The 24,942-nt window shown below is 38.9% G+C and overlaps 2 protein-coding genes across 4 annotated transcripts; both read right to left on the bottom strand.

The window, feature by feature from the left end:
* Positions 1 to 29: 29 nt before the first annotated feature.
* Positions 30 to 15,074, bottom strand: LOC146645160 (carnitine O-acetyltransferase-like). The gene is made up of 15 exons (XM_085394299.1): positions 14,341 to 15,074; positions 14,079 to 14,174; positions 13,553 to 13,849; positions 12,314 to 12,432; positions 12,155 to 12,208; positions 11,707 to 11,794; positions 10,063 to 10,234; positions 7,762 to 7,937; positions 5,710 to 5,810; positions 5,229 to 5,348; positions 4,473 to 4,595; positions 3,951 to 4,086; positions 3,599 to 3,661; positions 2,027 to 2,164; positions 30 to 1,292 (listed from the first exon to the last, which is right to left on the bottom strand). Exons 2-15 carry the CDS (start codon positions 14,103 to 14,105, stop codon positions 1,080 to 1,082), a joined length of 1,827 nt encoding a protein of 608 aa, XP_085250425.1. The 5' UTR covers positions 14,106 to 14,174; positions 14,341 to 15,074; the 3' UTR covers positions 30 to 1,079.
* A 13-nt stretch (positions 15,075 to 15,087) lies between these two features.
* On the bottom strand, positions 15,088 to 24,791 carry LOC146645159 (kelch-like protein 7). Of its 3 annotated transcripts, none has more exons than XM_085393070.1 (13): positions 23,890 to 24,791; positions 22,402 to 22,528; positions 21,987 to 22,089; positions 21,485 to 21,578; positions 20,459 to 20,583; positions 20,215 to 20,390; positions 19,895 to 20,069; positions 19,420 to 19,523; positions 18,772 to 18,988; positions 18,417 to 18,618; positions 16,205 to 16,302; positions 15,876 to 16,062; positions 15,088 to 15,511 (listed from the first exon to the last, which is right to left on the bottom strand). In XM_085393070.1, the coding sequence occupies exons 1-13, from the start codon at positions 23,967 to 23,969 to the stop codon at positions 15,445 to 15,447; spliced, it is 1,755 nt and encodes a 584-aa protein (XP_085249196.1). In that variant the 5' UTR covers positions 23,970 to 24,791; the 3' UTR covers positions 15,088 to 15,444. The 3 variants fall into 3 exon arrangements, with proteins under 3 accessions (XP_085249196.1, XP_085249197.1, XP_085249198.1); XM_085393071.1 differs by having other exon boundaries at positions 22,402 to 22,525; positions 23,890 to 24,790; XM_085393072.1 differs by lacking the exon at positions 23,890 to 24,791 and having other exon boundaries at positions 21,987 to 22,084; positions 22,402 to 22,519.
* Between the last annotated feature and the right edge of the window lie 151 nt (positions 24,792 to 24,942).

Raw genomic sequence — 24,942 nt, 5'->3', positions numbered from 1 at the left:
AGCAAGAAAATTCAGATTTTTTTTTGGAACTAAGATGTCTATTAACCCTCATAACAAAATCCACGGGTTTTTATTTTTTTGCTACATCATGTTGTGTATGACATATTTAGTGTATCGCATTTGATACATCGGGTGTTTTTGGCACTTTTTTGTAAACAATGTTATTTTAGACAAAAAAATAATTTTGTCCATAACATTTTGAAATTATGGCAAGTATTGATCATGTTGATGAGATCTCAGGTCTCAGAAACTGATACTCATGTATCAAATATAATACAAAGGGCATTATAGGGTTAACAGCAGCTGGTATCCTGTATGTTACATTACTGCCCATTTCTAATTCCTTAGGCAGGAATTGTCATTTCATTCTTTGAAAAAATTCAAAATCTTGTGTGCTCTGAGAGATGTCCTCTTAGCTGAATATAGCTATCAATGTCCAGAGATGCACTCTAGAAAAAAAAAAAATTTTTTTTTTGGTCCAAAAGTTTGCCATAGTGAGGTTGGATTGCAAAGCAAAGACAATTTAGTTGACTTTTTGTAAAAGAAAATATTCACTTTCAGTCTAAACACCTGGACAAACTACTTTTAGACATTTGCATCAATGCATCTCTATAGGAAGGAGTTACATCCAAATGACTGAACTTCAGTCAGACAGCTAATGTTTGAAATTGGTGTTTTATTACAGAAGCATAATAGTCTTTAGGCTTCAAGCTCAGCACTCATTTCTCAAATAAAATGCACATAGAAATTGGGGTGTGACAATTAAGACTAACACCTAGTGTTTTTTTGTGTAAGGATTTTCCTCAGCTGTGTCTTTGTGTTTAGCATGTGTGCCATGACACTGTCTGCTCCAGCCCACCTACCACAGATCACTCACAGGACTACCCGGTCTCTGCAAGTTTCACAAAAGATCAAAACTTAAATCTAGAATGGAATCTCCCATTTTTGAGCAAGTAATCAAAGAAGTGATGAGAAATCCCCACCCCCTCAAAAAATTCAATAATCATTCAAATAAAAAAATAAAAATAAAACAAAAGAAAATGCAAAAAATAAGGTGAGAGTTTAGCTATGGATGATTTTTAAGTTGCTCTTGGAGCTTGCTCCAGCAAAGCCCTCATGTCCAGTAGTGCATCCTTCATATTTTGGATCAGATGACGTGTGTTTAGTCTCTTGTGGGTGTTGGAAGTTGCCATCTCAATGATGAAGTGACTGTTATGTACACTGTAGCACAAACTGTATCCAGAGTTTTCATCAACCTGATGGACTCCCACAGAGCCGGTATTGGATGTCACCTTGTGAAGAGAAATTTAAGTGAGAACGTTGCTTTACAGACCTTTAGATAACATTGTGAGTCCCACCACAAAATATGTGAAATGAAATGTTAGAGATGCAACTAAAATGCACTACTACTTTAATTCAGTCATGTTAAAAGTGTCAGATGTTTAAGAGCTGCGATGACTTAAACATTTCTTCCAATTTAAATCTTTGTGTGAATGTGAAGAAATCTAGTCTTAAATAAAAAGGTTCACAAGAATCGGGCAGAAAAATGATCGCTCTCATGGACATGAGAATACTTGCACCCTGCAGCCATCCACAGTTGTTTGTGGGTCTTTCTGCTGTATGAAGTCACTGTTGGGTTTTATGGATGTCTTCCACTCCAAACTGACTTCTATATATTATGTTCAATATCAGAGTTTAAAAGAAATGTAAACTATACAATTTTACAAAGGGTCTTCTTTAATGATGATTTCTTCCACTTTAGTATACTTCCACTGGTTGAGTATTTTTTTATGAAATTTGAAGGAACATTTAAATAAATGTCCAATTTTGTTAATAACTAAAATATCTGTAGACACATACAACTGATGATTTTTTATAATTTTTAGATTTTTTGGACATTACATAATGACCTGCAAGGACTTCTGCTGGGTAGCTATTTAATCACATGCATGTGTTAGTGAGAAATATCAGTTTTACCTATAAGCCCTTCACCAACATAAACAAAGCAACATTAATGTGTTTTTACCTGACTTGCGGCGAATTGGTAGTTAAGGATTTTTTTGTATGAGATGTCTCTGAAGATGTCAGGCATGGGGAGTTTATTCTCAACAGCTTGCAATCTGAGAGCAATGATATGGGCTACAATATCATGTCCTCCAATTACCTGTAAGAAAAGAAAAATACTACATATTTAACCAACAACTCTTTGGGATACTATTACATGTCTGTCACACTCATATCTTTAATTAAAGATTAAAGACACAGGACCAAGTTATGCATTGCAACCCCTAACCCAATTTAAAATAGGAACTTGGCCTAGTTCTCTATTATGTGTAGATGAGTGTGGTTTATACATAGAGTATACTTAAATGGTTTATAGGTCAATGTTAAGGGATGTTAAAAAAAAAAAAAGAGAAAAAAAAAGGAGGGGGGGGGGGGGGGTCAGGTACAAGGACAAGAATGAAAATAAGTGGTGGCTCCATCACCAACTACAGGCACTGCATGAACTTGTACACAGAAACACTTTCTGTTGCTTAGTAGTTAAATAGCCCACTATTGTTCTGACCTTGTCAGTAGCACTGAAGTACACACTTTGTAGTTTTATTAATGCAGTCACACTGTGTATTCATTTACAATTTTTTGAAGTGATGTGAATATTCAACATTATCTAACAATCAAACAAAAACGCTTCCTCGATCATGCCAGCTTTATATTCATTCTCGTTAGATGAATATTTGCAGCAATCTCATTGAATTCAAATCTGAAAATCTACAAAATTACAATATGATTAAATAAGTTGATTAAATAGGTTTGAAAGGCTGAGAAGCTGCAGTCAATCCTTACATCAACAAGGGCAATGCAAAGCATTGACAGGGGTGTGTAAAACACACTGCCTCTGGACTCTAGAGTACAAAGTGATTAATCACCCTTTTGAGTTCGCCAAGCCAGTGGTTGCCAGTGGTTCATGGTTGCCAGAAGAACGGCACTTGTGTGACTGCACTGTCCAAGTGTACAATTTGGTGGCGAGGGGTTGTTTTTCAGGAGTTGGACTTCCAGATAATAAATGTGCTTCTAAAAGAACGGTCAGAAATTCCCATAAACACACTCTTAAACCTTGTGGAAAGCTTTTGCAGCAGAGTTGAAGATGTTAAAGCTGCAAAAGGCTGGCAACATTATGTTAATAGATTAAGAATGGGATGTCACTCAAATTCAATGCGTGTGAAGGCAGGTGAGTAATATAGTATAGTTGCATCTACTCCATTTTCTAAGATTGATGGTAAGACCTGTCTAGTTTTCCCACCAAAGCAGTGGTGCACATCAGTACATTGGTATACCATGCTCCCACTATTCAACTGTGTAGGTACACAGGTCTTCTTTGCTTCTCTAGAGTTCTTTTTCGTTGTCAGATATTTTCACTGTCACACCTTTGAAGACTGATGGAATAGGTTATTATTATACTTTAACAAATTTTTATTTGATAGAGCAACATGCAAGAGTGAAAATTTAAACTAATTCAGAGTATATGGAGAGAACAGTTGCTGCCAGAAGATATAAACTCCACAAAACTGAAGAACTAAATGTTGTAAATGTTACTCACCGCCTTAATATTCTCTTTGTGTGTTTTTATGGCTTTTTCCAACAGATCAATCTTCTCCGTGTTCTGTGTAAAACAGAAAGATGAAGTCTGGTGAACTGCTGTACTCTGACCCAAACACAAACTGTGTCAAATACCAAGCTGAGAATGACAACATTGTTTTAACTGTACATCTGTAAGTATGAAATAAAGGTTTATATTATGGAGAAAAAAAACCAACCAAAAAGCACGAGTATCAACAGTACTCCACTTTAGTGCTGTACACACTCAAAGGTACAAACAACAACTGTCCCTGTGCAGATATTTATGAACCTGATTGTAAGAGTTGGATTTAATGTTACCCATCTTGCCAGACCTGCTTTTGAGGGTCATCAAAGGCCTTGACAAAGGCAGCTGAGACACTTGTCGTTGAAAGCAGTAGGGACACACGTCCACGCCTGAACATTCGCTGGCTGACAGCTTCATATGATGCACAGACCTGCTTATTCATCCTGTCAAGAGAAGGGAGAGAAAGATTTTCCATAAACTGCGTTGCAACAAAGTTCTAAAACTTACTGACTCATGAGAGAAATACTGGCTCTGCGATGTAGTAATTCCTCCTTCCTTTGGGCTAATGTAAGCATACTGGCTGAGATCACAGCAGTTTTTCCTCACTATAAATGCCAGAATTTTAAATACCATATGAAATACATTGTGGGGCATCCCAATCTCTCCAAAGTGCTTATAAACTATAAACAAGCTAGACATCTCATGTCAGGGAGTGTTATTTCACATATCTCCATGTGTGAAACATTCTAGTAAAGCTGCTTGTCTGTCTGTCAGATCTGACAACATTCTGCATACACATCTCATTCTCCATGAGGTTTCAGGATTTCACCTGTAGTAGGCCAGCTGTATGGCCATTTGGATGAAAGCATCAGGGCTCATGTTGTGGGCCTTCAGATAATTTTTCCCAAAGTGGTCAAAAACCAGAACACTCAGATCAAAGTTTTGGATGTTTCTGTAGTTGGAGGAATGGAACAAACATTATACAGATGCAATAACAGACTGTGTCAAACACAAGTAACCATTGAATACACACAAATGCCATTTTGGTGCACGAGGCGAGATTATGGTTAGGCACTTTGTTGATACTTGACTTGTGGTAACAAACTGTAATAAAGGTCAGGGATATATTACACACTATTAATTCTAATTACAGAAAACCTGAACATATTCACATCTATTAATTGGGTGCTTTACATACATTGAGATTTTTATGCAGCAAGACCAAAAGCCACTTTTTTGTAGCTCACTTGAGTTTTATGAAGGACAGGTTTACACCAACACAATAAAAATACCACAATGTATTCAATTTTGAACACATTTGTTGCTTTGTGTTGTGAAATTTATTTTAAAACTCACACAAGATGTGTTGTGTGTAACATCCCATTTTGTTTTTCAACATCATTTCTAAGTGCAATATAACCTTTAACCATATTCTTTTCATACATATAACCAAATGTTTTATTTGTTCTAATAGCCATGCCTTAGCCCTAGCTTTGTTAGTGGATGACAGTCTTTTCGTGCCAGATGTGCAGATGTTTGTTCAACATGAGCCATATTGAACAATTTAAAAGTGATATGTACTCACCTGTCCATGCTCCTTTTAGCCTGCTCAATGATCTCTTTGATATCAGGGGTGACATGGAAGTGTAGTTTCTGGGGCATAGGTAAAGGCAGAATGGAAGCTTGCCTCATCTCTGGCTTCTTCCTGTTTCAAAAATGAGGGCAAATACATTTGGTGGAACAATATCACATGAAGTAACAAACCAAAGGCACCATACAGTATGCCAAACAAACAGAGCATGTGCCCTCCTTTAATCCTTAAGTCATGAAGGAGGTGATGTTTGCACAGCCAAGTGATCATAGCCCAGGCGTGAACAATTAAATTCATTCATACCTTCCACACATAAATACATACATATACCCAAATTGTGTGATTCACGAAAACCATACATCTGCGTTAATGCCATGTAATGATTTTAAAATTTAACATCTGAATTTTCAGTAATGTCATAACAAAAGAAAAAGCCTAAATCTACATAACCGAAAAACAATTTGGTTCCACTTACATGGATGCGACAAGATAGTCAGTTAAGGCCATACTAACTGTACCATCAGCAACAATATGAATCAGATTTAAACCCCATGACCCATCTTCTGCAACAATTATCTGAAAGACAGAAACAGTATTAGGATTTAATTGCAATTGTGTTGTCTCCATGTTTGCAATTTTTATGATCCTACCTGTCACTAAATGGTTGTGGATTAGAAACTAACATACCCCACGAATATGCTGCTTTACACACATTTGTGCAGTGAAACAAATCTTTTTTTGGGAGGGAATAGCACATACTCAGAGACCTGGCAGATAATTCTGGTGTTGGCCAGAGGGGCCGATGGTGCGATATGGCAGCCTCGCTTCTGTCAGTCTGCCCCAGGGCAGCTGTGGCTACAACTGTAGCTGCCTCCACCAGTGTGTGAATGTGAGAGTGAATGAATAGCGGCATTGGTAAAGCGCTTTGGGTGCCTTGAAAAGCGCTATATAAATCCAATCCATTATTATTATTATAATTCAGGAATTTGAAGAAAAAAAAAAAAAAGAAAAAACTACTTTCTTACTTAGAAACCAGGAATGTCTGCTGGACATACCTCGGGTATAGAGGAATACAACAGAGGAGAAAAAACAAACAAACATTTTAGTCAACTAAAACAGATTAAAGAGGTACACCATGATATCTACATGAGTCAAGTCGCTGTACTGTAACATTTTTGAACTTTTTAATTACAAAAATGTAATTTAAACTTACATTGCAAGACACGGGTCTTCTGGTTTTTTGTTTTTTTTTTAAAGGCAGAAAGATAGCAAAATAAGTGAATAGAGTAAAAGGCCACGAAATAAAATGAACACTGAATTTTTCTCTTTAGCTACATTGTATAAAGGGTTTTCCTTAACCACATCATTACTCGAGAAGGTCAAGTATACAATCAAGAGATCCCTTCATGTATGTAAATACAGAAGGTTATTCTTAAGTTTTTCAGTTTAACCAGTGATTTGCACCTTATTGTATAAACTAGAATAACTGGAAGAAAACAGCATGGAGAAGGAAAGGAACAGCTCATCATCGTCTGAAACATTTCACATCAGTCCTCAAACATAGTGGAGCCAATGCTGTTGCACAGTTATGTATGCATGGGTCACTAGTGTTTATTGACTGATAGAAGTAGCAGGAAGACAAAAAAAGCAATTACAAGCATAGATTTCAACTCATTTCTACACAATTTTAATAAGAAATTGTATAAGAAAATACCCACCCACCTACAAAGACAACATTTTGGATGGCTTCATTAAGTATACTAAAGTAAATTCATTCATTTTCTTCTAAATATCCAATTCAGGGTTGCAGGGGGGGCTGAAGCCTATCCCATCAGCCACAGAGTGAGAACAATTCACACTCATACCTAAGGCAGACGGCTACGTGCACACGTACACGCATCGTTTTCGTTCCGTTTTGGCCTCCCGTCCACGGCGCTTTCCCCAAAGAAAAACGCAGCGTTTTGAAAACCCTCTCGAAAACGCATACATTTCAAAACGGAGCTGTCCCGCGTGGACACTCAAAAAACGCAGACTTTCTAAAATGATGACGCATTTTAGTCATGTGATGCAGGCATGTGACCAATTTTTAAAAAAAGATAGCGGAGGGCATTATACAGCAGTTGTTTTGTTTGCTCTCAATTTTGACAGCCCTATTAAAGATTTGTATCAGTTTGTACATGCTGCAGATAGCTTTTCTTCAAATTATTTAATTCTCACTCGCTTTGGCAACTTTGTACTGTTGTGTTACTGGCAGCAACAACTCCGCCTCATTGTTAGTCTATTTAAAAAGCTTGGTGCTTTCCCTCGACCTTTTGCCGCGATGTTTCAACGAGCTGATAATGGATTGGAAAACCAGTAACTGCTTACTGTGAGGCAACAGTGAACCACTGAACCTCCATGTTGCCCATTAAATAAGTTAATGAATATCAGGTGACTGAGGGGAGCCAGATGGGAATTTCGCCCCCCCCCACACACACACAAAAAATACCACATAACCATCCATTTCTTCAGGCAGGTTGTTTCTCACCTGCAGTGACTTGTCAAACCAGCGGTTGGCACTATTCCACTGGCTGCCTCCTCCATGTGTTATTAGGTGGAAATCACATGTGACGTACTTGTCAGACTCTCGAGGTATGGCTCTATCCAAACACAATGTGAAGATGCTCCTTTCAATGGCTGACAGTGATTCTTTGTTTGTTTGATCTACAAAAAACAAAACCAACCAAACCCAATGATTTTTAACAGTTTAACAGATCTTGCTATGACAGAGTGTCTCCATCACAGACCGCATGAAGCAGTCACAGGTACACATGCAAATACACAAAGGCAAGTAACACTATACAATTTCACCCCTCACTTATGTGCAAAAAAAAAAAAAAAAAGTTAACATTGCCCCAGAAAGTTAATTCTGTTCACCTGAAGGTACAGTTTTCAGCAGGAGAAACATTTCGTCATCCAAGTGACTTCTCATCTGACTGCAGGTTTCCCTAACCTTACCTGGATAATTAGGCATGCATCAAGTCAGTTAACATCGCCATCATTCCTTTTCTCGTCTCTTTTTTACTAGCGTGACCAGGGGTGTAGGAATTGGTTGATCTATTTATCCATACATTCATAAAACACACTCACCAACTAGAGAAGTGCTCAGCATGCTCTTCCCCACCCAACCTCAACGTTTGTAATGCAAATATAGGGGCACCTTCTTATTAAATAGTATGTTCATATGCACGTCCAAGGTCACACATATTTTAAAATGCACCAAAGTTTCCTCTTTGGTGCATTTTTCATCCTAAATGAGACATTTTGGTTTAACAATAAAATACCTTTGAATAAACAAAATTACTGGTCGAAAGATTTTGTTGAAGTAATTGTTACAATTTGTGAAATATTCATTAATTAAACAGTAAACATGGCATCTGGTGAGAATTTGTTATATATTCTTTTAATGAAAATGCTGAGTGGAAATGATGAGCATTTTAAAAGATTGTACCTCTTGTATTTTTTTCCTCCTCCCATGCTAATCCAATAATGGCTGATACTGATGGTGTAGGAGGTCCTCTACCAGCATAACTAAAGCATGGTTCAGGGTCAAGTTTTATAAAAATTGAATCTCTGACATCTAATCTTAAAACTGGAGTGGATCTTTCTCCTGAATAGGAGCTGGTTCTACAGCAAATAAGCCTGTAGTTGAAAACATGGTAGTATGATATTTAAGCTGTGATGGGGCTGATCATTCTGGACTTTGTGGAAAATGATTCTAAGCAAGTTCTTAATTTATAGAGAAGAATATCACACTGCTCAGCCTTCCTGGAAAAGTGTACTCCAGAGTGTTGGAAAGAGGCTAAGACTGATTCACTGAACTAGAGACACAGGAGGAGCAATTTAGATTTGAGTTGAGTTCAAATATCTAAAGATTCTGTTCTCAAGTGTTGTCAAGATGGAGTGAAACAGATCACTAGATTAGTAGCGAATTATGACAAAGAGTTGACAGTGAAAGCAAAGAATTCAGTCTACACTTGATTTTCTAGCCCTCACCCAGTGTCATGAACTCTGTTTACCAAAACAAAGATATTTTGGGCACAAGTGGGAGAAAAAGGTTTCCTTTCAATTGCTGGGCTAGGTTTGCCAGAGGTTACTTCCTGTTAAATAGTAGGTCTTCCTTCCCATTGTCAGCAAGCACTTGCTAAGGGAGGATTCTCTGATGTTTTCTCCACTATCATAGGGTACTTACAATGAAAAAGTGCCTTTTTTTAAACTTTGTTTATTGAGTGTTATTTCAGTGTTGTCCTTTTAGGATAGGACCCTGGGGTGTGCAGTATTGATGGTTGCCCAAGTCTAGAAGTTTGACTTGTAATCTTTTTTTCCCTCTTTTCTATTTTTTTTTTTTTTAATTTACTAAGGAAAATCCTCTTGCTTCATTTTACAAATTCAGTTGTTGCTAACAAGCTAGCTTTGGCTCTTCCATTCACATGTTTTATTTACCGGCTAGCCAGGCTGATAATAGTCTTTTGTAACTCTGTAATTGTAACCTGTAAATTGTGTTGTTGTAATAATTAGCTGAGATCCACTGCAAACTAGCTGGGTCACCCATTAGAACCTGCAGCACCATGATGTGCACTTAGCCAAGCTCACCAAGGTTGCAGAGAATAACGATGATGTGCTAGGATGAAATAGATGCCAAAAATGTTTTTCTGTGTTATTTTCTGGTTCATCACATCATAGAGAATGCAGATTACCCTTCTTTGCCAAGATCAGTTACTGTTGACCACTTTATGTCACACACTTTTTTCATTAGTTTAATCTGAGTTAAAGCTAAGCTTGGCCTTACCTTTCATACTGAGATATGCTTTGCTCCAAGAGTCACGATCCAGGGTGGTGAGGATACCGACAGGCTCCGTGTTAGTCTCTGATGTGGAGGTGCAAATGCTCTCCATCTGAACACAAAGCTGATCAACTGTCAGCGGAGTCCCATCATTGTGGTAGACCTCCACCACAAAGAACTGATTCAAAGGGAGGACACAGATTTATAGCATTACTGAGCACATGCTTCCCATCCAACTCAGCACTACATGCCTTACATTTGGGTAGTGGGACTAGGTGAACAGCCCACTCCTTTGGCCAACAGCAAAGAGTTTTTCAGCTACTCTTTCAAACATTTCAGGTAGTGTTCAAGTGTCTGCAGAGAGGAGAATTGAGTTGGGTTCCACTTGGTTTGCTTGGATTGTCATCTCTGGCAAACTCTCTCTTCCTATCTGGGGTTCAACTTTTGACCAGGGGGACTGTATTCAATAAGGGTCGCCAGGCTAGGCCCCAGATGCTAACCAATCTGCTTTGGTTATGAGTGAGAGGGAAAGATAACTGAAACCATACTGGCTGGATTAGTAAGGCCCACATCAGGTGCTAGGGAACTGTTGGAATACTACTATGGAAGTAACCTCAGCGGAAGAGGGTACATGAGATGGACATCAACAGTTGATGCCACCGACATCAACTGTGTGCAAGGAGAAGAACCATTGTAGAAGAATAGGCCCCTGCACGGTATGCACCACTGGCAGATAGAGGAAGTGGCTGACATCAAGAAATCCTACCAGTGGCTGCGAAAAAACTGGACTGAAGGATGGCACAGAGGCACCTCTAATGGCAGTACAGGAACAAGCTCTAAGCACAAGATCCATAGAGGCTGGGTCTACCACACCAGGTAAAAACCCCAGGTGCAGGCTGTGCAAAGATGCCCCTGAGACAATCCAGCACATAACAGCAGGGTGTATTATTGAGATTGACCAAGCTAAGATCCTGTAGGACTTGCAGATACAGACAGACAAACTGGTGATAGCTTATCAACCGGACATGGTAGTGGAGGACAAGAAGAGGAAGGAAAATAACCTTTGAGCAAGGGAGAATAAAGACCATGCAAAGATAGGGTATGCGTGAGAAATGGAATCCATTTGACTGTTTTTTGTAGGTCACGAGTAGTGTTTATAGAGCAAATATTAAGCTAACATTATATAGTACAGTGTGTTTTCGCAAGTCAATAGCCAGGGGTAACAAACCTGTGAAGATGTTACTCGCTACACTACAATATTCAAGCAAATAATTAAATGTCTTTTTAAAAAGGTGTGCTCATTTCACCCATTTCCTTATACACAGTAAACTATTCACTCATCCGTGTGAATTTGAGTGATATCCCATTCTTAACCCATAGACTTTAATATGTTGGCCCACTCTCATTAGGGATAAGAATAGAGAATCCCAGTAGTTCAGTTTGTTGGAATTGTTAGCTCGCTTGCCATAGAGTCCAATCAGCCGATTTCATTTTGTCTCAGAGGAGGAGGAAAATAGTGGCAGTCTACAGCGTGGATATAAACATTACTTTTATTTCTATTCCACAAAAGCACAATGGCAAAGTGTATACTGCATCCAGGACAGAAACAACCGCATTATGCTTTTAACACAGCTTTGGCTCTTTGCAAGCATCTCCACAAAGACTCTGGTAATATGTTGTGCAAAAACACTCCATACAAAGAGGTTTCCCTCCCAGATACTCAGCTGGTAATGTTTCACTGTGAAAGACACAGCCTCCATCAGTAAACCGAGGTGGGCTGAAAAATAGAGGCAATACACAAGTACCAAAAACTACTAAACTGATCTCTTAACCACTTTTCTTGTTTTGGTGTCTTTTGGAACATTTTGATGGAATTAGAACTTACGTTATTACAGGCATTTTTACAAAACAGACTCAGTTTCAGAGGCTCCCTAATTAATTTTACCGACTAATAGTTTCATGCTCAGGTGAGATCAGTTTCCTCATTATTTATTCTCAAAAGGTCCTGTGAGCATATGACGTGTTAACTGCACTATGGCATCTTAGATCTCTGGAGATTAATTAATTAATTAAACATTAATTTGATTCTGGTACTCACTTTTCAATGGTTGTCTTAAATTCCAAAAGAGCTATTATTAGTTTGGCTGCACACCTAAGCAGCAAACCCCCCCAAAAAACAAAACATGTTAGTCGTTTTAAAAAGCTATAAACACATATACAAGGTATCATTTTTGTGTTAGAGTGTGTGTTGGTTTACCTAATTTGTCCCTGTTTATCCCTGAAGTCCAGTCGAGGACACGCAATCGGGACATTTGCGTTAATCACCACAGGGCTCCGGTTCCCAAAGTATTCCAACTTCCCCCACAGGTCTGTCGTCTACACACAGTAGCAGGCTGTTAATTAATCCTGCAGAAAGCAGCTGATAAAAATTAGTGTCATCACTTGAGTTTCTAAGATGTTGCAAAATTTCATTTAAGTGTTCCTACTCTATCTGCAGTTCTTGACAAATTTACACCATTTTCTGTAATTGGAGTATTTTCATCAATTACTATAACTACAGCTGTACATTCTGCCATTGCCTTTAATGATAAGGCTCAGGGCAAATAGACAAATTATACATCAAATCACATTTTTTTAATTAATGGAGTGCAGTACCACAGCTCACTTAAGACAGTCAAAGAATTATATTTTATAAAAACACTTATAAACCAAAAATATTATGATTAATGTATATTACTTCTAGACTAAATATTACTTTTGCTGCTGCTTGTGAATAGCATTCACTCAATTTCACTTTGTTAGTGATAAACTAGTTTCCAAATCAGGCTGTGGGACAGTGTCAGACTTGAACACACAGAGTAAACTTTAACCCGATGCATATAAACATTTAAGTTTCAAAACTCTGATGGGCAGCTGTCAGATTAGAAACTGATGGCAGCACTTGAAGCACAGTGAGCAGTAAGACAGATTTATATAACTTTCACTTAATGAATTATTTCCCCACTTGCAATGATCAAAATACAAGTTCTCTTTTGGATTTACGTCATCACATTTGCAGCAACAGTGTTTCATTTTACTGTTTAATGCAACATTGTTAATCAATAAGACCAATAAAGATTCATTTCAACTTTTCAATCACAGTGGTTTTCAGTTACCAAATGTTCTGAAACAGAGCTGCTTTGTTTGACACAATACATTTAATTATCAGTACTCTTCATTGCTGCCTGCAGTTTTTAGGTTTTGTGAAGCCATATAAAGAAAGACTGGGTATGTTGAAATTTCTTCATAGTATAGTCCTCTGGAATAGCATTTCTATAGTACTTTTCTATTTTTACTAATGAATAAGGCCTGATGTTTTTTGTTCTAACTGAGCCTACCTGAGACCTTTTTAATTCCATCTTCTTCCTTCCCTATAACATGATCATTCATTTTCAGTCAGTTCCCTATGTCTGGTCACTGCAACTTGAACCTCTTTAGTGGCAGTAAATGAGCTCACCCAGTTGTCAGTGTTGCATGCTTTCCTCTCCAGGCTTCTCTGCAGTTCCTCTCCAACCCCTCCTCTTTTCATAAAGGCCTCAACCAGCTGTTTCGCTCGCTTCCACTCATCCTCTTCTATTATGGGCTCCAGGGCACTGAGGTAGCCCTCACATGTTTTCCGCAGAGGGGGGACAGGTACCCTGGGAAGTCCCTTCTGCTGGTTCAAGTATCTGTCACTAATAAGAATCACTCGTACAGGCTTCACTAACTGATAAGATCTGACCTGGTCTGGAGGATTCATCTTCCCCAACTTCACCTGGGAGACAGAAAGACAAAAATACACGAATATAGAATAAAAGAAGATCAGATAATAAATCCTGAGACTTTTACTAGCATTCATTTGGTTAAAACATGAAAAATTGCTTCTGTTAATTATTACGTTAACAAAAACATAAAACCTCACACATATTTATGAATACAAGGTAATGGGCTTTTGTTATGACTTCAGTAAGATAAATCCTAAACAACTACACTGAATTGCTTACCATAATTCTGCTGAAGATTCTCAACATTGTATTTTCAGGAAACTCGCACAGAATGAGGCTGGAGTGTATTCACCTGTTTAACCGGCAGTTACAGTGCTGAAAAAAAAATGCCAATAGACAAATAACTATCCTGAATCATTTATTGTTTGGCTTACACAGACACATCCCCATTAAGGTGATAACTGCTGAGGTAAAAACAAGCAGAAAACACTCCAGGGCTGCCAGTTTGTTACTCCACAAAAATAATAGCTTTCAAGCACACCTGCTCTACATCAGACACTGGCTGTGTCCCAATTCAGGGTCTGCACGCTTGAAGTACGCATTTCAAGTGCGGTTACGTCACCGCCACGACGGCTGTCCCAATTCGAAGTGTACTTCAAATGCGTCGATTTCCCCAAATATCAAGCGTGGTCTGGTGCACGCTTCGTGGTCCCATATATCCCACAATTCATAGCGCGGCGGTGGGTGTGGATAATTTTGCCGCAAAATGCGGCAGACGGGAGCGGCCGAAGAGGGGTTTTTTTTCTTCCAAACTTTATTGAACTTATAAAGCGAACAGTCAGTCATTCCAGTTCAGTTTGTACAGTAGACATACAAGGCAAATAAGAGTAACAATATACAGTACAATGAAAAAAGAAGGATAAATAAAGGATAAAAAAAAAAAAAAAAAAAAAAGGGGGGGGGGGGGATGTGACAGACTTCATAACAACTTTGTACTTGAAAGTTGTGACAGCTCATTCGTTAAACATTTCTGAATGAATTTCAATCAATGATAAACCTTTTTTTTTTTTTTAAATTGGAAGTTAATTTAAGAGTTAAAGTAATATTCAATTTCAATCAAAAACAAATTAAATGATGGGGTTGAGTTTTGAAATTTACATTTATGTATATGGAATTTCCCTAATAAGATGGAGCGGCCGAAGAGTGAACTGTCAAAAGTACTGAATATGACGTCACTTATTTATGTGCGACTGTTTAATAATCACACACACACACACACACGAAAGGAACTTACGCAAAGCAAGGGGGGGGAAAGACTCCTACAAGAACATTTCAAATCATTAGCAAAGCACTTTTATTAAGTTAGTCATGAATCGATAAAAACAGCACATATCTGCCAAACATTTACAAGCAAGAGAATTTTTACTGCTAAACAAAGTTAAAAGAACATAACCATTCTGTAAACATGCACATTAAATATTGTGATGAGTAACCCTTTCAGTAGTAGGTCCTTGTGCAAATCAGTTTACTATTCCACTACAGGAATCCTAGGGGTCTCAAACAAGCATCATAACAATCAAATGTGTATCTTGTCCTATGAGGATGAGGCAAATAAAAACATTTTGCGGCTGCCTTCAATGAACTCTCATGGACCAACCGTGCAGATAATGCAGCTGGTGGAGAAAAAAGCTTGAGCTTTGGATGTTACCCACCTGAACACAAAAGAAATGTTTCAGTAAGAACTTGAGCAAATAGATTGAGTGTTTACTGCTCAGACTTTATAGTAATGATGCTTCTTTTACAAATATCAGCAGTGGCTAAAGCATCATAAAATAATAAGGTAAGTCATATTAGGCACTACTTTTTACAACCCAACTGCCCAATCACTTATGTTGATTTCTAACAAGAATGTATCATTTTGTTAAAGAAGTGTAACCAAAATGGTTTGACTGACTGACATACATTTAAATTCATATTCATGAGATGTTTAGACATTCTGAAAAATAAAGTGCTGTCCATTTTTATATTTAGTTATTCATATAGTTTATGTCAACAGTATTTAGTTGATGTACCAACCTATTGGTTTTTGTGTGGTATTCTAGGACATTTGTGAGGCACTGTGCCCCTAGTCCCCTGCCTGCCAGCACAAAAATGACGTCACCGACAGGCACACATTTCACTGAGAGACTTCTCCATGGCATCCTTGAGGCAGCATGCCACTTGTTAGTGGTAATATCATAGTATTCTACTGAGTCAAGGCCACCTGGAAAACAGGGAATCCCCCCCCCAAAAAAAAAAAAAAAACCCCACACACACACACAAACATGCATTATACAGACCTACTAGCTATGGCCATCGTGATAAACTACAGTAGTACTTTGATTCCTTAACACCATTTTCTTTACCAGTTGACCCTTCGCCTCCAACAGCATAGATCTTGTTGTCGATAACCACTAGCCCATGGTTCTTCCTGGCAACCCTCATTTCATGCAATTTTCTCCACCTGGAAGGTTGTAGCAGAAAATAAATATAGTGTAGAGGAGAAAAAAAAAATCTAATGCGTATTCTTGAGAGTTTTATGACCCTCTGAATAAGCTTTTAAGGGAATTTATTCAGCAAGATTTTCAAATGTTTGATAATGACAACCTTGGTGCCGAAAACCGATGTCCAAAGCAAAGTGTCAAAAACCCTAAAGTTCCCGGAATTGTCATTGAAATCTGGTTCAAAATTAATCTCCAAATTCCATTGTTAAAATGTGCAGCTTCAAAGCAGAAATAGACTGGTTTACACCCACGTACAAAAACTATTCTATAATCAGTTTCTCTGCTTTGACATGAAGCCTTGAAAACCACCAATGGTTACTTATGCTATGCCCCAATTAAGGGGCTGCATGCTTCGGAGGCCGCATTTGAAGGCCGTTTATGTCACAGCCAGGCAATGAAGGCTGCTCCAAATGAGTCCTTCATTTCCCTGGACTTCGTGGCCCAACCTATCCCAGAATTCATAGCACCTCCCAGCCAATTCCAGTTTCCAATAATGGTGGAAGCTAACTAGTTGTAATATTACTCTTTTCAATACTTTATTATAAAAATATTATTAATAATATAAAAATACTTTTCAAACACTGCAATGGCGGAGGAGCCTGGCTAAAGAGTTTGAAATATTACAGTTCTCTTCCATAGTGTTCATTTTGTCGTTTCCCTTGCTCACCCCAAAAAGTCACAGCTGATAGCTGCCCCATCCTGAGCCTGGTTCAACCAGAGGGTTCTATCTGGTTAACAGGAGTTTTTCCCTTGCCACCAACACCAACTCTCTCCACTATGGTAGGATCTTTACTATATAAAGCACCTTGAAGTGACTGTTGTGATTTGGTGTTATATAAAATAAAACTTTAACTTGACAGAGTTTGTACCAACCAATCATCCTGCTCCTAGTATTTTATTAGCATTACTTAGGACTAATGAGAAGGTATTGGCCATGTAGCCATACAATCTATGGATGAGCTTATTAACAATCTTGATAATGTATCAATTATATAATTTTATTATATAAATAGAATTAAACTAAAAGTTCAGAAAACTTTACTTCTGACTTCGAATTTGGTCGAGATTTTTAGAAGATGCATTATGGTATTATTTTGAAATCCCATGTTTTCACAAGTTTTGGTGTCCTTGTTGACCACCTGCCGGGGTGGCTATAAGATCCACTGTGCACTGGGAGAAACCTGGAAACCATGTATTTTTACACTGGCGTCCACTGTGGCCAGTACAACAACAGTAACTTTTGTGCTTACTTATGCAAGATTAAAGCTACGTTCACACTGCAGGCGAAAGCTGGGAACTGTGTCATAACTTTCAAAGAGGTCCACAGCTGACCCACCTGCAAAAACAATACATAATATCAGACTAAAACTGCTGGGAAGACAACGTTGGAGAAACGTTAACATTTTATTCGTACTGTATAACCTGCAGATTCTGACAGAAATCTGCAACTATCCTTTGAAGCACCGCTCCTCTCTTAAACAGCAATAAGGATCATTATTAGGTTATTTACATTATTATGTAAATAACAAAATAACTTAAAGCAAAAATTGGGAAACATGAAGTCCGAAGTCTTTATATTAAGGGCCATCAGTCAAACAATATAGTTTGCTCTGGGTCTAAACAGAGTGCGTTGTGTGTGACGTCTTCTTTTGCGCATGCGGCCGCTTTGAGCGTTCACACTAGAGCGCGTTTGCTGTCGCATTTTATTTGTAGTGTGAACGAGCAGACAAAAAACAAAATAAACAAAAACGGATTTGATCAAAAAAAAAAATTGGAATTGAGCATTAAGACCTGCAGTGTGAACGTAGCCTAATACTTCAGCTGCCACTTTTCTTTTATCTAATTCATCAAAATTCCAGCGTAATGCAGGAACACCATGCACAATCGCCAGTGACACTGGTCAGTCATGCAATAAAGTGGTATACATTTAGCTTTAACTTTGCTAGCCTCCTGATGCCCATTGATTCATACACCTCCTTTAAAGCACAAAGTCCCAAACATTGCAAACATACACAGACCAAAAAAAAAAAAAAAAAAAAAAAAAAAAGCAGCATACAGAGCTGTAGTGACTCACTGTTGTGTGCTGGGGTCATAGACCTCACAGTTCCTGAGGACTCTACCAGAAACACTGTTGCCAGTCAGTCCTCCACAAACATAAATGAGCCCATTGGCCTCCACTGAGGCATGACTGCAGCGGGACACTAGCATGCTGGTGTTGACCTGCCATGACTCTGTCATTGTGTCATAACTTTCAAAGAGGTCCACAGCTGATCCACCTGCAAAAACAATACATAATATCAGAAACATATGCTTGCAGACATGGCTAGAAACTTTCCCCACTGATAACAAGTTATACTACATTCATAGCAAAACTATAGCAATTCACTGCCCACAGTCTCTTCAAGAGATACACATATCACCATGCATACCCGCTTCTGATCCTCCAGATGTGAAGATCTTGCCCTCAAAAACACAAGCAGACATGTTCTCACGAGGTGTTGGTGGCCCTGGCCTGGAGCATCTATTCCTCAGAATGTTGTAGAAGTCTGTGTGTTTGATGTGAAAGCTGTGTGAGCCACCTAAAATGGAGCCCACCCTATTCTGGCGTTTTGACAGTTTGCAGTTGATGCTCATCCAGCTGTAATCCTGAATGGAAAGCAATACCAACACTTGTGTAATGATTAGAACAGACCTGCTATTGTATGGAACTATTGAAAGAAAACAACAAAACAAACAAACACCGAAGATTAACCAAATCGTTATTCTACTAATGTGCACCACTATTTAGCCTCATTTACTGTTTGTTGCTTCGTGCTCATCTTCTCAATCTTATTTCCCCTTAACCTTCCACCAAAAATGGCTGGCCTGCCTTGAGCTGGAAGTCACTTTGAGAGTTTTTCCTCCTTATAGTAGGTTAAAGGTAGCTCATATGTAATCAGTGGGATTCCTCTACATTTACCTAAGGTGGCAATGTAAATAAGCATCAAGCAACTGCTAAAAAAAGCACATACCCAAACGATATTACACAGTCTGAAGTGATGCCCCTGTGGCTAGAATTGGTAAATATTTGTTGTTACCTTGGGGTCAAAGTAGTAGCAGCGGTTACCATTAAACAGACCAATGCAGTTGTCGTACTTCTTGCGACGTGGTTGGCTGAGCTCTCCAAGGTCCCACATTGCACCTAAGGCAAAAAGCAATGAGGGTTTTTTTGTGAATGAATAGATCCATCTACACAGTGGAAAGCAATATCGCAACTATTTGAACTTTGCCTGTGTCACGTGACGAGCCAAATTACCAATACTGGCCATTTAGAGCAACAACATATACATACACACAAAACCCAGAAAATATTCCAGCAAAACCCTGGAATTCAATTAGCCACAATATTATGTTGAACATGTATAACAGGTTTTACTGAAATTCATCAGTTTAAACTTTTTGCTTCCATTGAATGATGCAGATCATTTCATTGGGAATGTTGGTTACGCCACTGTTCTTGCATGAATGTCTTAAACTTGAATTTGAGTGCAAGCTCTCCATTTTGCTACTCACGGGTGATCATCTGTAAACAGTGTGGGTTGTCCTGGAAGAGCGGCTCAGTCTTTACAGTTTCTGACAGGAAGGTTTTGGGGACCAGAGGTAGGCGAATGCACCTCAAAACATCCACAATATGCTGTTGTCTACTTGGGATGTTATACTTTAGCCAGCGCACTGCAGCATCATAAACCTGAATGGAGCAACATGTGGGAACAAAGGCTTTCTACAGTGTTTTTGTTTTTAAACTTGCTTTAGTTAAATTTCAGGTCTAGTTTGATTTCAGTTGGCTACATTTTTTTGTTTTAAATATAAAATTTTAGTCGACACTGTGGTACCTGTGTCTCACAGTAGACAGTGAGTTTGTCCTGGTGCAGTAGTTGCGCGAGCTGTGCAATGTCCAGATTTAGAAATTCATCCAGTCTGCAGACATCAGTAAAGTGGAGATAGGAAAACTCCTCTGCTGCTGCCTTCAGCTCTGGACAGTTCATGCGGTCTGAGAATACTGAAATGCCTGCAAAAGCACAGAACAGGAATCACTCAAAGAAATCCACAATGGCAGGTCTGTGTTTCTGTTGTTACCCAGGCAGTTTGTTGCATCAATCTGTCCAAAAATGAACTTCGCACACATCATCTTCACTGGTTCAATCTGGTACTGGTTGGCCACATTCAGCAATGACTCTGCATTAGTACTGTCCACTGTGATTCTGGGACACGGCAAAACACAAAGTATGAAAAAAGAAAACAATCTTTTATTGCCATATGATGAGTGTACTGCAAAGTAAGGTTAATGCACTAGTTATGTTAAGGCTTTCTGGTTTAAAAGTGAATAAAAATGCCATGTTCTCTCCTATTCTTTTATTTACGGCATGTGTTTAGAGCCAAGCATTTATAAAAAAATAAATAAATTAAAAAATTTAAAAAAAAAAAGGCTTGCTCTTAATCCAGTGCATTTGTCTGGCAGAAACCTTCCTTATGCCTTTATCTGCATGAACCTGTGTGTGCTGTGACTCAGCCACAGAAAAATGATCACACTTAAGTTCTTGTGAAATATCTAAGGTTTTCATTCCATGGCCAAGCATTGCACTATTTCACACTTTTCAGCAGAAGAGAGATCCTTTTTCTTTCCCATATAGCTTGAAAATGGTGGTCTGCTTAATAATGTGGAACATACCCTTTAGTAGTTTTTCCCCTCTAATTAGGCTCACCTGGTAAACTAATAGTCACAGGTGTCAGAGATTGATTTTAGTGATCCAAAGAGCACTGAGACACAGTGCCATCCATGCATTTAATTGAAAAACATCATATCTAATCTTTATGACACCAAATACAATTTTCATAATAATTTGGAACGCGGTGTAGGGATTATTCTGTGCAGAATAAGACTTGTGACACGTCAAAATCCCATTTTATGTGAGTGCACACAGAGTCTGAAGCAGAAAGCTGGCTTAAAAGAAAAAAACAAAACAAAACAAAACCTGCTAACCACTATTGTGATACCCATTACCACTGACTGTAGTTTTAAGCTTTGTCAAGCCAGTTAACACAAACAAAGCCTTATTGGGTTCAACTTGCTTCACAGTATAGCCCTGTTTTAAACACACTTACTGTGAGGTATAAATATATTCAAGCAACAGCTCAAGAATCTCAGGCTCAACACTCCTGAGCTCCACCTCAGGAGACACAGACTCCTTCATTCTGGCTGAAAGTGAAAAGAAAATCAAACAAACAAATAAAACAATTAACAACAATTAACAGAACTACATCAACAGCCATACGCGTTTCAGAAATTAGCCATCTTTGTTGAAATAAACCATTGAGCTTTTGTGTTTGAAGCCAAATGCAGTCCATTTTGTTAAATGAAATGTATATTGTGAATTAAAAGGAAGGCAAGCAAAACCAGAGTCGATTTACCATTATGTTTCAACTCACACAGTTACTTAATTTTAGTCTTTACAAGATATTTACATTTTGGCTCACATGGTTCTTTTTCTATTTTACTCAACCTGAGGGATGCTCCTCTGATGTTTCTCTGGAGACAGTTTTGTAGTAAGGCCTCAAGGCAGAGTATTAATGTGTGTTCTTTTGTGTAGTTTTGTGTTATCCTTACTGGTGAACATAAGTCTGAAGACATGGCTGGCTGCAGCTAGCACTGCTCTGTGTGCTGCAAGGCGTTTTCCCTGAACCACAAGGGTCACATCACAGAGGCTGCCCTGGAGAAAATCAGTCATCAAAAAGGTGTACTAGATAGCAAGTTCAACTTTGTCAAACTTTCCTTGTGTTTGACCTAAAGCCCCAGTCAGAGATTACCAATGTAGCGACGCCAATTATTTAGTCGGGTAAATCAGAGTTTCCTGTGTTACTTTTGTGACACAGGAAATTCATCAGTAAAATAACATCAGTATGCGTCGCTAACCCGTCAACCTTGCTTTGTACTACAAAGCACAAGAACCAAGACGGGAACAACCACAGTCGTGCCTTTTGGCAGCATTAGTCTACAGGCTTTTGTATTCTTAAACACCCACCTGTTTTCTCACGTGGTTAAGGAATCCCATGTAGTTGGTCAGACATGTGCGCTCTCTGATGGCACTTTTTCTGTTATTTTTCTTGGCACATGATGAGGAGGCCATCATCCCATTTATGTCGGCGCTACTGTCAGAAGATATGTTTCAGTAAACAGTTTCTCTCAAACTCCTTCCCTTCTGCTGCTCTTGAACCAGGTGAGCAACACTCAAATTTCCTCAGACATGCAATATCAAAGATGTCGATATCAAAACACAAACTTGCTTTCACAGCACTACTGGGCCACTTGTTACTTCCATGTCTGTTTTATGGATGCAGGAGCTTGACAGGTTACAGAGAAGGAGATGCCCCAACAACTTGAAAAGTGAGACGTTCTGGAGAGCACTTTCCAATAGCTTTGTTTCTTGTTCTAGCTTCTTTTATCCCCCTCCCTTCAGTTCAAACACACATAGTTCAGGAGAAGACTAGCTCTTAACTGCCTCCAGTACCAGTACAAATGACGTTGGCCCCCAACAAACAATGTAGAAAACAATAGTTGGGTTGCGGTCACGTGGTTCTGATGACGTGCGGAGGCAGCGCGATTTTTGAGTGGAGGGCGGAAGTAAACATGGAGGACACTGTGGAGAGTCAGGAGAGCAGCTATTGTGCAACTTTAGACCCCGTTTCTCGGGAGAGATATAAACAGATAGTTAAAAAATATATCGGACGTGATCCGTATTCTTTGAAAATGTCCGAATACACCACAGAAGTAAAGGATTTGCCTACTATCGAGGCTGTGGATATCACCAACTACTTGGTCCTCCAGACTTCTTACTACACTAGGCAGCAAATGAAAGCTTTCAAGAGTCTGGAGGCGTACAATTTTTTTGTCAGCGGGTGGGTCCACAACCTTGGAACAAAACGTCTCCGTGATGGATACAGTTTGGTGTTTGCAAGGGTGAGTGTTTGTTCTTATATTGCTTTATCTTAAACACGCTAACAGTTAGCGGTAGCGGCTTTAACGTCAACAAACATGCCACATCCTTAGGACTTCGTTAGAGTGACAGTTGTTTGTTTCAAGGTAAACCATTCTCAGCGGTCTAACGAGACACCTCTGAAGACTTGGGTAATTGCAAAGGAGGATGGAGAAGTGATTGCAGCTCATTGCAATTGTATGGCAGGGTTAGTAGCCTGTTCTCCACTGTCACTAGGCTCAAATCCGGGCTCTCAGCCGTCTGTTGCATATCCAAAATCGCCTCTGCACATCGATGCTGTTCTGCCTTAAGCTTCATTCTTTTCTCTCGTTTGAGAACTGATTCCGATCTGGGTTTTCGTTCGTAGCCGAGATTGACCGTCGGAGCCCAGTCCTCCGACTCTTCGTCATCCAAAGCACTTGGGCAGCCTATAGTCCCAATCAAGTCAATATTAGACTACTAACTTAAAAGCACTAAGTAAACGAGAATTTAACGACTACCTAATGCTAATAAGTTCGTTTGCAAACATAACATTACCTCTGACGAAGTGGTCGCTGCAGACACGGGCATTGGCAGACTCTGCTCCTCCCGACTGTAAACGTAAATTTAAAATCCATTTTTTCCTACGTTTTTCGGTTAGAATTTTCCATTTTTCTCCTCTTCGTTGGGCTATTTTTGGTACCCTAAAATACCGTTTATCAGTTTCTCTGGTCGACCTACTGGAGCATCCGTAAACACAACAGGACATAGGCATTTTGCGTACTGTCTGTCTGTGATTTTGCGCTTATCTTTTTCACTTCCGACCGCCAGTCAAATTTCGCGCTTTACGTCGACGTCACGTCTACGTCAAATGAAACCTAGCTATTAACTAATTTTTGGGAGAAGTCAGCTGGAAGGTAGTGCCAAATCCTAATTACATAAAGAGCAATGAAATAGCCAGACATCACCTAGCAAAATACTTCTATTGTTTTGCTATGTTTGATTGGGTAGGACCTTCAAAGAAAAAACAGTCTACACAAACACTTGAATATTAGCTGGCATGCTATCCATTGCTAGCATGCCAGCTAACTCTAACTGGCAGACAAGAAGAAACGAGGGAGGAATACAGGGCACGCGCACCACAAAATGGCGAATTTAATGGTGGCTTTAAAAAAGCAAATCAGTTACCTACCTGCACCCGATCTCTCAGATCAAGTGCAAGAAAGCAAAGCTCACTTTTATACTACAGGAAGTCCCGCTTTGTAAGGGTCAAGGCCGTGACCTTGTTTACATCCGTGCCATACTTGCCACTTTTAACTCAAGAACACTCAAACTGAGCACGAGGCCCGGGGGCGGAGTCCAAGTGTTGGCGTTACTGCATGGAACGTGAACGTTGTAATGTATGCACGAGACACTTTAACATTCCACTGGCACAATGTACATTTTCAGACTTTAAATGTAAAATTTCCAGATTGTTTTATTTAATATACTTAATGTTTATAATTAACTATTTACTGTATATAATATCCTGTTTATGCACAGTAGTAGAGGACCGTTTCAGTGCACGTCGTACTCTAAAGTCTAGTAAACTCTAGTAAAACTATGCATGTG

This window comes from Rhamphochromis longiceps, linkage group LG20 (assembly GCF_057381845.1).
Source record: "Rhamphochromis longiceps isolate RC_006_pf linkage group LG20, R_longiceps_female_GT1.1, whole genome shotgun sequence".
NCBI lineage: Eukaryota > Metazoa > Chordata > Actinopteri > Cichliformes > Cichlidae > Rhamphochromis > Rhamphochromis longiceps.
The sequence above is the reverse complement of the archived record's forward strand: the minus strand, read 5'-3'. Positions and strand labels throughout refer to the sequence as shown.